This window comes from Oncorhynchus clarkii, chromosome 3, assembly GCF_045791955.1.
Source record: "Oncorhynchus clarkii lewisi isolate Uvic-CL-2024 chromosome 3, UVic_Ocla_1.0, whole genome shotgun sequence".
NCBI lineage: Eukaryota > Metazoa > Chordata > Actinopteri > Salmoniformes > Salmonidae > Oncorhynchus > Oncorhynchus clarkii.
In genome coordinates, this window is record NC_092149.1 from 45,398,468 (window position 1) to 45,412,099 (window position 13,632).

Consider the following 13,632-nt stretch of genomic DNA (forward strand, 5'->3'; position numbering starts at 1 on the left):
ATTGCCTTACCTCCTTACTTCATTTGCACACACTGCATACATATTTTTCTATTGTGTTATTGACTGTATGTTAGTTTATCCCATGTGTAACTCTGTTGTTGTTTTTGTCGCACAGCTTTGCTTTATCTTGGCCAGGTCGCAGTTGTAAATGAGAACTTGTTCTCAACCTGGTTAAATAAAGGTGAACTAAAAATAAAAACATTGTTGGTTTGGGGCTCTTAAGTAAGCATTTCACTGTTGTATTGCATGTGACTAATACAATTTGATTTGAAATGTATTAACTAGGTTGGAGGCTGACTGGTCCAGCTCTGTTTTTATCATTAAACATATTCTGATTTGCATGTACACAGTCGGAAATAGGCAATTTTATGCAGTCTATATATAATTCCATTTTAAATTTGGCTCCCCAGTGCGGGCTTACATCCTGGCTATTTTGACGCATCTGCAGTTTCTTCCCTTCCTAGCCTGTCACGTGGCATGGTTTCCATAGTAACGTATCAGTTTTGGTTGTTTTGATGCGTTGCTGGACTGAAGCAAACTGTGGATGTCCTAGCAACAAACAAGCACTTTACGTGTAGATATAGCTAGCGAACTAGCTAAACTATTGTTATATTTTTACAGTAGGAAGCTTTCTAGCTAGTAAACCGTTCCTGAAACGTAGCTAGCAAGGTACTGAAAGGTAAGCCTAACGTTAGCTAGCTAGCTAGCTTTGGCTATCAGTGTCATGGTTAAGTTATCTACGTTAGCTAACTAGCTAGCAAGCAGGCTCCTTAATAACTAATTTGTAACTAACAGTAACGTTAATCTAACTAAAGTTAGCTAGCTAAATTATATAATATGCTAAATTATCTCCAGGCTAACGTCACTGTGGTTACTCAAATTAACTAGCTAACGTAGCTAGGTCCTTCTAATATATTTATTTCGGTCTGGCACCATGCTATGTCGTGACCCCTTTAAAAAGTTTAGTTAATCTTGTTTCAATGTTCTAGAGTTGGTGGCCAAAGCGGGCCAGTGAGGAGGTCAGAATGTCGGGTGACCTGGTAGGAGTGTGGGAAGTGGCCCTGAGCGATGGAGTCCATCGGATTGAATTTGAACATGGCACAACCACGGGGAAAAGGGTAATCTACATAGACGGAAAGGTAAAACTTGATAAATAATGGTTACGTTACACTTAACCCTATTTATTAGACAAGCAGACAAAACGTCAAGCATCAACAAACTCGGAGAATCTCTCCCACTCACTCAACTCACTCCCTCTCTCTGTTTGAGATTGAGTGGTAGCTTCTCTTGATCTCCCTCAATGGCAGTCACATTCAGAGAACCATTTGACATGTCAGTCTTTGCCATGTTGTATATATATATATATATATATATATATTTGCTTAAAATTACTACTCGGGTACTGTCAAAAAAGTAAATGTAGGCATTTTGAATGTAGGTCTAATAACAGTATGACAATAACATAGAATCACACTGAATTATTGGACCTCTTGCATTTGTCCCTTTGCCCAGGAAATTGTAAGAAGAGACTGGATGTTCAAGCTGGTGGGAAAGGAGACCTTCAATGTAGGAAGTGCGGCCACCAAAGCGACCATTAACATTGACGCAGTGAGCGGCTTTGCTTACGAATACACCCTGGAGATCAATGGAAAGAGCCTGAAAACGTACATGGAGAACCGCTCCAAAGTCACCAACACTTGGCTGCTCAACCTGGACGGCATCGATTGCAGGGTCGTCCTGGGTAAGATATGTGCTCTATGTGTCCATTTCCTCTCCCCAGCTTTTATTGCAAACATACAGTGTGTCAACCACTATAAGGGAAAACTGATATTGAACACTGCCTGTCTTTTTGAGCCATTGAGATTTATTTACAAAGTGCCAAAGATTGCTGTGGCAATATTTGTATTTTGTGGATGTTTGCAAAGCACCTCCCATAAAATATAAATTACATCAAATTACTCAAGTCTGAATGCTGATAGGCTATGTCAGCCACTCTGGAACTTCAAAGTGAAGTAGATGGGTTCAAAATAAACATCACTGTTTTTAAAATGCCCCATGGTAATGTTAGGTCTGACTTGTCGTAACACAATGACAGGCAATGGTGCAAAAAAATCAATGAACTTGTCACAAACCCATGTGTTCGGTTATTGGTTGTTGCATTTGTTAGTTTGAGGATATGGAACTGACAATTATCATTGCATTAGCTAGGCTATAGTACCTTTGATGGTTCACTATTGAACAGAGTGGGCATGACTGTAAAAACATTCACTCCTAGTGTGGTTAGTATAGTGTTAGCCTATTTCTTTATGCTACAGCCCTTAAAACTTGCGCCCCTCAACAATCAAAACAAAGACCACCAGAATACCAACACTTATCTTCCACTGGTGGTATGTCATGGATGAGGCTGTTATTTTTATAGCCTCTAAACTCCACACCACCATCCTAGGGCTTATGGAAAACAGTAGGCCTTGTAACTGTTCCAGACTGGGAAAGACAGGTAGCCCAGAGGTTAAAGAGGTGGGCCAGTAACCAGAGGGTTGCCAGTTCCAATCCTAAGTCTGAGGGGGAAACCAAGAGCTGGATGAGAGCTGGCAAATGGAGATGCCATCACCTGCTGTTGTGCCCTTGAGCAAGGCACCTCTCACCTAAAACTCTGCGCTTCCGAGTGGCACAGCGGTCTAAGGCACTGCATCTCAGTGCTAGAGGCGTCAAAAAACAACTGGCTGTGATCGGGAGTCACATAGGGCGGCACACAAATGGCCCAGCGTCGTCCGGGTTAGGGGAGGGTTTGGCCGTCATTGTAAAAAAAAAAAAACTGCTCCAGGGGCTCATTTCTAAGGCCAAATTCTTATTTTTCTTCTTAATTTGGCACTTTGCTACCTGTCCTCTACACCACTGCTCAGATAAGTTCAGATATCAGGTGATACTGTCCCCTTTTCTAAGAAATGACTCAGATGGGTTGGCCGGTCTAGCGGTAATAACGCAGCCTCTGGCACGTCTACAGTGTCAGCATAGGTTCGAATCCGGCCTACTTTCCCCACTGTTATACTCTCACTATCTGTTTTAATAGAGTCTGAAAACACCTTTAAAAAAAATACATCTATTTTAGCATTGCGTGTAAAAATGTTAAAAACTGAAGACACCACGTCATTTTTGGACACATTTTATTGACATGGTAGCGCCACGGATACGGCAGCGTCACGCTCGCTAGCAAAATAGTGTAGAAGCAATTGCCTGACTGTAAACCATTTTAAGTGGCTAGCTAATCATCTTGGCAAACTGTGGGGGGAAACAATTAACTTATTTATAATTAATTAACCACTGCAAATGCATTTGCTAACAAACACAACGCTGTCTCCAAAGTCAAGGTTTCTCCAGCAATATTTACTTGACGTTCTTTGACGTCTCCACTTTACAAGTTTAGGATCCACTTGTGTTGGTAGGCAGTTAATTGTATGTGTTCCTTGATTGTATTTGGCAACCCTGTCCCTGTATTCATAGAGAGAAGCAACTGGTTGGCGTGAAAATGGACGCGGTCATTGACGCGGCTGATTTGTAGAGGCCCCCATCTTGGCGGTGTAGATCATTTTTATAACTTTTAGGCCAATTTCCTGCAATTCTACATATTTCTCCATGGAGCGGATTTTTTTTTTTTCTGTTTTAAAATACATTTTTCTACAATTCTACACATTTTGACAGGCAGCTCAGAGAAAATTTTGTAATTTTAAAGCTACTTTCTTCCTGCAATTCTATGCATTTTGTTATGGATAATTCTGTGTTCCTTTGCTCAAACAAAATAAATGATGCTCAATATTATTTTATAATATTATTTTTGGAATTTTCTATTCTTCCTGACTGTCTAGCTTTTATATTGGTGATTGTTAATTTTCAAAGACTATATTATAAAAAATATATATATACAGTTGAAGTCGGAAGTTTATATACACTTAGGTTGGAGTCATTAAAATTCGTTTTTCATCCACTCTACAAATTTCTTGTTAACAAACTATAGTTTTGGTGAGTCAGTTAGGACATCTACTTTGTGCATGACACAAGTAATTTTTCGAACAATTGTTTACAGACAGATTATTTCACATATAATTCACTGTATCACAATTCCAGTGGGTCAGAAGTTTACATACAGTGCCTTGCGAAAGTATTCGGCCCCCTTGAACTTTGCGACCTTTTGCCACATTTCAGACTTCAAACATAAAGATATAAAACTGTATTTTTTTGTGAAGAATCAACAACAAGTGGGACACAATCATGAAGTGGAACGACATTTATTGGATCTTTCAAACTTTTTTAACAAATCAAAAACTGAAAAATTGGGCTGAAGGAAAACACCAATTAATTTAGTTAGGCCTATAACCAACACAATGCCATCTCGATAAAGGATAGCAGGAGAGCATTTGAAAGAGACTGGAGAAATCCAGGTTAATTTTCAGTTCTATTGGTAATTTTGACTCACGCTCCTTTGAAATCACTCAAAAGCTTATCTGAACATAGCCTAAGAAAAATGCTTTACGTTGGCAGAGCCAAGTCACAGCTAACTTAAAGGCATGTTCTCATTGTGATCATCAATCAGGAGTACAATATGCGCTGCTTACATTCTGTGTATCCTGAAGTAATTTATTGATGTTTGCCTAATATGTGTTATTTCTCTTTCCACAGAGAAAGACACTATGGATATTTGGTGTAATGGACAAAAAATGGAGACAGCGGTAAGCATCTTCCCTCCAATCATGCTGAGAATCACTTAGCAAAAAGATGAATAGTAACAACGCGGATGCCCCGTCTACCGGGCAATCTGTTTATTTCCTGTGTTTGAGGGGTGCAAAATCGACTTGTCACTTAAATCTTGCTGGATCGATTGCTTTTATTATAATCAAATTATATTTGTCACATGCGCCGCATACAACAGGTGTTGGTTGACCTTACAGTGAAATGCTTACTTACAAGACCTTCACCAACAATGCAGTTGAGAAAATACGTTTAAAAAAAAGTAAGAAATAATAACAAATAATTAAAGAGCAGCAATAAATTAAAATAGCGGGGCTATATACAAGGGGTACCGGTACAGAGTCATTGGTGTCGAGGTAACTGAGGTAATATGTACATGTATGAAGAGTTATTAAAGTGACTAAGCATAGATAATAACAGAGAGTAGCAGCAGTGTAGAGGGAGGAGGGGTGGGCAATGCAAATATACTGCGTGCACAATTTAGGCAAATTGTGTTCCTCAGGATTAATTTTATTGTTGAACAAACACAATGCTCTCAGTCAATCCAAAATGTTATTGAACCTCAAACCAGAATGTTTAACAAAGGAGAGGTGAGTTTTGTCTTTCTCTGGGAATACATAAGTGTGCACAATTATTAGGCAACTATTAGTGTGCAGAATTAGGCAACTAAATTACAAAAATAATTTCTCCCAACTCACTTGTTTATTCAACATTTGAGTAAGTGTAACCAATAAGTAACACAAAATGGCAATTAAATAACATTTTTGGCCCTTCAAAAATATTCAGTGACCAATATAGCCCCCTTCTTTTCAATAACTGCCATGAGCCTTCCAGTTTCTTGATCTGTTCACGATCAACTTTCGCTGAAGCAGCAACTACAGCCTCCCAAATGCTGTTCAAAGAGGTGTATTGTCTTCCCTCACTGTAAATCTCACATTTGAGAAGGGCCCACAAGTTCTCAATAGAATTTAAGTCAGGTGAGGAAGGGGGCCAGGTCATTATTGGGGCATCTTTGAGGCCCTTGCTGGCTAGCCAAGCAGTGGAGTACTTTGATGCATGTGATGGAGTATTGTCCTACATAAAGATCATGGCCTTCTTGAATGCTGAGGACTTATTCATATACCACTGCTTGAAGAAGGTATATTCCAGAAACTGGCAGTAAGTTTGGGAGTTGAGTTTCAGTCCATCTTCAACCTGAAAATGTCCAACTACCTCATCCTTAATGATAGCAGCCCATACCAGTACCCCTCCTTCACCTTGCTGGCGCCTGACTTGAAGTGGTGCCCTGTGTCCATTACTGATCCAGCCACGGGCCCATCCATCTGGTCCATCAAGAGTCACTCTCATTTCATCTGTCCATAAAACCTTTGAAAAATTTGCCTATAGGTATTACTTTGCCCAATCTTGACGCTTCAACTTGTGAATCTTATTCACTGGTGGTCGTGTTTCAGCCTTCTTGACCTTGGCTACGTCTCTGAGCACTTGACACCTTGTACTTCTGGACACTCCAGGTAGGTTGCAGTTCTGGAATATGGTGGCACTGGAGGATAATGGGTTCCTGGTGGCTTGACATTTAATGATTATTTTGCAGTCAATTTGCGCCTTTTCTTCTCCATGCATTTTTTGCGCCACAGCTGACGATTCGCAACAAAACGTTTGATTGTCCGGTGGTCACGCCTCAATAGTTTAGCTATTTAAAGAGTACTTCATCCGCCTGAAAGGCATTTTAAAATGTTTGACTTTTCAGTGTCAATTAAATCAATTTTTTGGCCGATTTTAGATGAGGTAATGAAGCTGCCTAATAATTATGCACAGCTTAATGTAAGTGTTATTCACTTTCGCCCTCCCTCATTACACAAATACATATCACCTGAAAATTATTACATTCAATAAGCATTCAAGTTTGTATGAATTGGAGTTGGAAAATGTGCATAGAAATAAGAAATAAGATCACAATACTCATTTGATTAGCTTGGGGGTAGAAGCTGTTTTAGAAGCCTCTTGGAACTAGACTTGGCGCTCTGGTACCGCTTGCCATGTGGTAGCAGAGAGAACAGTCTATGACTACTAGGGTGGCTGGAGTCTTTGACCATTTTTAGGGCGTTCCTCTGACACCGCCTGGTGTAGATGTCCTGGATGGCAGGATGCTTGGCCCCGGTGATGTATTGGGCCGTACTCACTACCCTTTGTAGTGTCTTGCGGTTGGAGGCCGAGCAGTTGCCATACCAGGCAGTGATGCAACCCGTCAGGATGCTCTCGATGGTGCAGCTGTAAAACCTTTTGAGGATCTGAGGACCCATGCCAAATCTTTTCAGTCTCCTGAGGGGGAATAGGTTTTGTCATGTCCTCTTCACGACTGTCTTGGTGTGCTTGGACCATGTCCGTTTGTTGGTGATGTGGACGCCAAGGAACTTGAAGCTCTCAACCTGCTCCACTACAGGCCCGTCGATCAGAATGGGGGAGTGCTCGATCCTCCTTTTCCTGTAGTCCACAATCATCTCCTTTGTCTTGATCACGTTCAGGGAGAGGTTATTGTCCTTGCATCACATGGTCAGGTCTCTGACCTCCTAGGCTGTCTCATTGTCGTCGGTGATCAGGCCTACCACTGTTGTGTCAAACTTAATGATGGTGTTGGACTCGTGCCTGGCTGTGCAGTCATGAGTGAACAGGGAGTACAGGAGGGGACTGAGCACGCACCCCTGAGGGGCCCCCGTGTTGAGGACCAGCGTGGCGGATATGTTGTTACCTACCCTTACCACCTGGGGGCGGCCCGGAAGTCCAGGATCCAGTTGCAGAGGGAGGTGTTTAGTCCCAGGGTCCTTAGCTTAGTGATGAGCTTTGAGGGCACTATGGTGTTGAACGCTGAGCTGTAGTCAATGAACAGCATTCTCACATGGGTGTTCCTTTTGTCCAGGTGTGAAAGGGCAGTGTGGAGTGCAATAGAGATTGCATCATCTGTGGATCTGTTGGTGCAATATGCAAATTGGGTTGGGTCTAGGATTTCTAGGATAATGGTGTTGATTATAGCCATGACCAGCCTTTCAAAGCATTTCATGGTTACAGACGTGAGTGCTACGGGTCGGTAGTCATTTAGGCAGGTTACATTAGTGTTCTTGGGTACAGGGACTATGGTGGTCTGTTTGAAACATGTTGGTATTACAGACTCAGACAGGGAGAGGTTGAAAATGTCAGTGAAGACACTTGCCAGTTGGTCAAATGGCAACTGCGACTCTTTCATACTCTTGTTCGTGCCTTTAGTATTTCCCCATTAACATTACAACCGCAGACATTTTTGTAATGTCCTGTCAAGCACATCCTGTCCAGGGCTCAATGGAATGCGTTGTTTTTCTGTTGCATCGATAAGAATGTTTAAGCTTTGTTGTAGATTTAACTCGTTGTCTCAACATTTACATCACAAGAAAGAGAAGAAAGTTACCTTTTTTGATGGGTGTTAATTTTTTGGGAATTGAATTAAGTAATAATTTAATATAGTTGAAATGTTTACCAATTAATGTGCTGTTATGAAAGCAACTTCTGAAAATGAACACTTGGATTATAGTGATATTATGGCTGATCTCGCAAACAATGTAATGTATGTATCGATGTTATCTAGAGCCAAGTGTGTTGATTTTTAATCCAAGGGTATCTTGCTATTGACACACTTGTTGAATTATGTAACAGAACGTGACAACAATGGTAATTAATGAGTCAGTCTAGACAGCACTGGTATGTGCAGGTACTGTAGGCCTAGACAAAGTAATTTTTGGTGGTTGCAGCCCTGTTCCACACCTTTTTGTTAATGTATTAATATATTAAATACACCCAGTGTATTAATGCAAATGAGGCACATATCATTTTGATTATTTTAACACAAAATATTTTTTTCAATACCTGATACCATTAGAAAATGTATGAGAGGATTCTAGGAAAAAAATTGAGGATAACATTATTTGATTTTATAAACAAGACGCAATAAAACAGGGAAATGCACCACTCCTAACCTCCTAGACCACTTAAAATCAAATTGGCCCTCTATATCCCTCCATACACTCTTAATTTATGTATAATATTTACATTACATTTAAACTTTACTGAAATCTGTTCATCTCTATCTCGTTCACAGGGGGAGTTTGTGGAAGACGGTACTGAGACACACTTCACTCTAAGCGACCATGACTGTTGCATTAAGGCCGTGAGCAGTGGAAAGAGGCGAGATGGCATTATCCACACTTTGCTTGTGGACGGCACAGAGATAGCTGAAACCACAGAGTGATTGTCTGTATAGGTGTTTTGAGCACTTTGTTGGAGTGAAGAAAGCCTTTTTCAAATCAGGGACAAAATAATAGACTGAACATTGGTGCTGTGTGATATTTTACTGTCAAGCTGGAATCCATGAGGCACCTCTGCACAATGTCTATGATCTTAGATGGTTAACCACCAAAGATCATGGGCATCGGAATAAGGTGCCATTCGGGACACAGAACCTGTCCATGGCCATGCAGCTCACTTATAATGCATTCATGTGCCAGTAATTTGCTTTTTTGTGTAGGCTGCAACATTCTAAAACAAATTAATTGTAATAACTGGAGTATTTATAAACAGATCTGTCCCGTGCATAGTTGGTAACATCAATGGTATGTTTATGTTAATGATTATTTGATGTCAGCCCTTACAATTAATTAATTAATTGAGTTTAGGCAAGTTTGGTAGGTGATAAGTGTATGTAAATACAGTATATGAACTTGTTGGCCCAAATTATAACGGTTGCAGATAAAGGAAAACCACACTGGGGGTTCACTCAGAATGTTGATGCTGTATTGGAGTTGTTAAGTGTTAAGAATGATTAATCTCAGTTAACCCAGAACTATAGTCTTGCATAATTGGTCAGATACTTGATTATGTTCTGGGTGTTTAGAGAATGAGGATCAAAACCGGAACGAAGAGCTTCACTATCTCTCTTTGCAAGTTACGGGCAAGTCTATGGGCAAAATGTCCACTCCCCTTTGGGAAAAAAGTGCTAACATCTGCGAAATTGTGATTTGTCCAAAGCACCAGAACTAAGGCTGCTCGTTATCCCATGCATCCCGTTGTATTTTGACAGATCTACGCTACCATGTATATTTATGTAGTCTGTCCAGGAGAGATGAAAAACTGACACTTGCCATTGGATATTGACGTGAAAATACACCTGTCCTAAGTATAACGTAAACCTGTCCATGTACCAGTTTTCCTATATCTGTGATTGATTGATTTGGGGTCAATTCAATGGAACGGGACTTATTTTGCTAGATTCTAGCCAGTGTCTGACATGAACGGAATAAACTGTGCTGTTACCCTCAGATTCAATTTATTTTATATCAAATGAGCACTATATGTATTCAGGTATAGTTACTGCTTTGTTTGTATTATGTACACTGCATGACCAAAATTATGTGGACAGACACCTGCTTGTCAAACATCTCATTCCAGAATCATGGGCATTAAGTTAGTCACCCCCTCTCTTCTGGGAAGGCTTTCCACTAGATGTTGGAACATTGCTGTGGGGACTTGCTTCCATTCAGCCACAAGAGCGTTAGTGAGGTCGGGCACTGATTAGGCCTGGCTTGCAGTATGCGTTCCAATTCATCCCAAAGGTGTTCGATGGGGTTGAGGTCAGGGCACTGTGCAGCCTAGTCAAGTTCTTTCACACCGATCTCGACAAAGCATTTCTGTATGGACCTCCTTTTGTGCACGGGGGCATGGTGATCTTAGGCTTGTGTGTGGATGCTTGGCTATGGAAACACATTTCATGAAGCTCCCGACGAATAGGTCTTGTGCTGATGTTGCTTCGAGAGGCAGTTTAGAACTTGGTAGTGAGTGTTGCAACCGAGGACAGAATATTTTTACGCGCTACACACTTTAGCACTCAGAGGTCCCGTTCTATGAGCTTGTGTGGCCTGCTACTTTTCGGCTGAGCCGTTGTCACTCCTAGACTTTCCACTTCACAATAACAGCACTTACAGTTGACCGGGGCATCTCTAGCAGGGCAGAAATTTGACAAACTGACTTGTTGGAAAGGTGCCATCCTATGACGGTCCCACGTTGAAAGTCACTGAACTCTTCAGTAAGGCCATTATACTGTCAATGTTCAAATCAAATCAAATTTTATTTGTCACATACACAATGTTTGTCTATGGAGAATGTTTGTCTATGGAGATTGCATGGCTGTGTCCTCGATTTTATACAGCTGTCAGCAACGGATGTGGCTGAAATAGCCGAATCCACTCATTTGAAAGGGTGTCCACATACTTTTGTATATATAGTGTATATTTTGTTTTGTGTGTCAGGTGTTTCAACATGTTTGTAATGTGTATATTTTGTTGAACTTGTCAGACATTACTTATTTTATTAAATCCATGTCATTTCACTCAAAGTTGACCCTTATTGTCTTTGTCTAGAATGTTAAAACCACTTTCAGAATCAGTGTGACCTCGCCAACCTGTGTCACATATGCTGTAGTCAACTGTGGTGGAACATGTAGCCAAGGCCTAGTTACCTAGAGTAGACCCTGCAGAAAATGGATAGGTCTCTTGAAATGGTACATTACTACATTATTTGTGAAGTGAAAGCTAAGAGATATATTTTTAATGAGAAGCCATTCTCTGGCGAGGTGTAAGGTTAGCAACCTAGGTAAAATGTGTTTTTATATTAGATATTTGTCTGTTATTCAATATTCTCTCATCAATATCTATTGAACCAAGCCATTACTATTAAAATGATATATTCTGAATCAGGTAGGATGGAGAAACAGTCAAATTAATTTCTTTATAATGTTTTTTTGACCCCGATTTTAATCTTCAATGGCTCTTAAAACCTGTTATCTAGACGTTCCGCTCGACAACATCCGGTGAAATTGCAGAGCGCGAAATTCAAATTAAATTATTAGAAATATTTAACTTTCATATAATCACAAGTGCAGTACACCAAAATAAAGCTTAACATCTTGTTAATCCAGCCACCGTGTCAGATTTCAAAAAGGCTTTACGGTGAAAGTGAACCATGTGATTATCTGAGGACAACACCCCATCATACTAACACATAAAATCATATTTCAACCAAGCAGGTGCGACACGAAAGTCAGAAATAACGATATAATTCATGCCTTACCTTTGAAGATCTTCTTCTGTAAACACTCCAATATGTCCCAGAAACATCACAAATGGTAATTTTGTTCAATAAATTCCTTCTTTACATCCCCAAAATGTCCATTTATTTGGTGTGTTTGATTCAGAAATACACCGGTTCCAACTCGCCCAACATGACTACAAATGATCTAATAAATTACCTGTAAACTTGGTCCAAACATTTCAAACAACTTTCCTAATCCAACTTTAGGTATCCTAAAACGTAAATAATCGCTAAAATTTAAGACGGAATATACTGTGTTCAATAGCGGACAAAATCAAAAGTGGAGCGAGCTCCATGTCGTGCGCACCAAACAAAAGAGTCCACTTGGCTTGACACTTAGAAAGTACAGCTGTACTTCTTCTCAAAGGAAAAACATCAACCAATTTCTAAAGACTGTTGACATCAAGTGGAAGCCATAGGAACTGCAACCAGATGCCTCATAAATCTAGTTACCAATAGAAACCACAGTGACCTCAAAAAGAAAATTTCCTGGATGGTTTGTCCTCTGGGTTTCGCCTGCCAAATAAGTTCTGCTATACTCACAGACATTATTTTAACAGTTTTAGAGTGTTTTCTATCCAAATATACAAATTCTATGCATATCCTGTATGCTTCTGGGCCTGAGTAGCAGGCAGTTTACTTTGGGCACGCTTTTCATCCGGACGTGAAAATGCTGCCCCCTATCCAAAAGAGGTTTTAAAGCGTCCATGACTATGAATACGCTATATTCTGAATCAAGGGAGGACAACATTTTTGTTGTTGAAATGTGATTGTTCCTTATCTCTTTCTTTCTAGAAACAACACATGATCATGAACTCGCTGCTAGTTTAAAGCAATGCCATTTCTAATTGTTACAAAGAATGAATGTATTGGCTACATTTCTGAGAATAACATGCATTTGCTTACTTTTTCAAGCTTGAAGATGATACACTTATTTATCACTCAAAAAAAGTGTGAATAGTGTGTGCACCACAAACATCTTTTCAGGGTGTTGAGGCATCCTCTTCCCAATGCAGCCTCTTCAAACACCATGGGTAGGGGAAGGGTATCCATCTGCAAAAGTGAAGTTTTGCTTTGAAATCAAGTCATATTGTTTCTACCTTAGCTGTTGTGCTTACTAACAGTGACGCTACTATATTGCCATACACATTGATATTAAAAGACAGCAATGTCATCACCAAAAAAATAACTTTAAAATATTCAGCAAATAATTTGTTTGCTATCACAATACTTGTGATAAAATATGATAGCTAAGAGATAGCGATTAGCTAGCTAGCAAGTTAACCAGTCAGTGGCACTGACAGATTGAAACTGATATACATATACAAAAATAAACAAAACACGCAACATTTTTACTCAGTTACAATTCATATAAGGAAATCAGTCAATTAAAATAAATTCATTAGGCCTAAATCTATGGATTTCATATGACTGAATACAGATATGCATCTGTTGGTCACAGACTATACGTACATACCCCAACCCAGAAGCCATGGATTACAGGCAACATTCGCACTGAGCTAAAGAGTAGAGCTATGGCTTTCAAGAAGCGAGACTCTAACCTGGAAGCTTATAAGAAATCCAGCTTGACTGAATCGTACTACACTGGCTCCGACGCTCGTCGGATGTGGCAGGGCTTGCAAACTATTACAGACTACAAAGGGAAGCAAAGCCGAGAGCTGTCCAGTGACACGAGCCTACCAGACGAGATAAATGACTTAT

The 13,632-nt window shown here is 40.1% G+C and overlaps 1 protein-coding gene across 1 annotated transcript; it reads left to right on the plus strand.

Annotated features, from left to right (window-relative positions):
• The first annotated feature begins 477 nt into the window (after positions 1-477).
• LOC139405992 (fas apoptotic inhibitory molecule 1-like) lies at positions 478-11,155 on the plus strand. The gene is made up of 5 exons (XM_071148449.1): positions 478-679; positions 990-1,139; positions 1,513-1,741; positions 4,675-4,724; positions 8,867-11,155. The coding sequence occupies exons 2-5, from the start codon at positions 1,026-1,028 to the stop codon at positions 9,014-9,016; spliced, it is 543 nt and encodes a 180-aa protein (XP_071004550.1). The 5' UTR covers positions 478-679; positions 990-1,025; the 3' UTR covers positions 9,017-11,155.
• Positions 11,156-13,632: the final 2,477 nt, after the last annotated feature.

What these genes read in the sequence shown, in the direction of transcription:
- LOC139405992 (XM_071148449.1), top strand. Translation starts at nt 1,026, where the DNA reads ATGTCGGGTGACCTGGTAGGAGTGTGGGAAGTGGCCCTGAGCGATGGA. An exon ending in CGATTGCAGGGTCGTCCTGG is followed by an intron (nt 1,742 to 4,674) that starts GTAAGATATGTG and finishes CTCTTTCCACAG; the next exon opens with AGAAAGACACTATGGATATT. An exon ending in GACAAAAAATGGAGACAGCG is followed by an intron (nt 4,725 to 8,866) that starts GTAAGCATCTTC and finishes TCTCGTTCACAG; the next exon opens with GGGGAGTTTGTGGAAGACGG.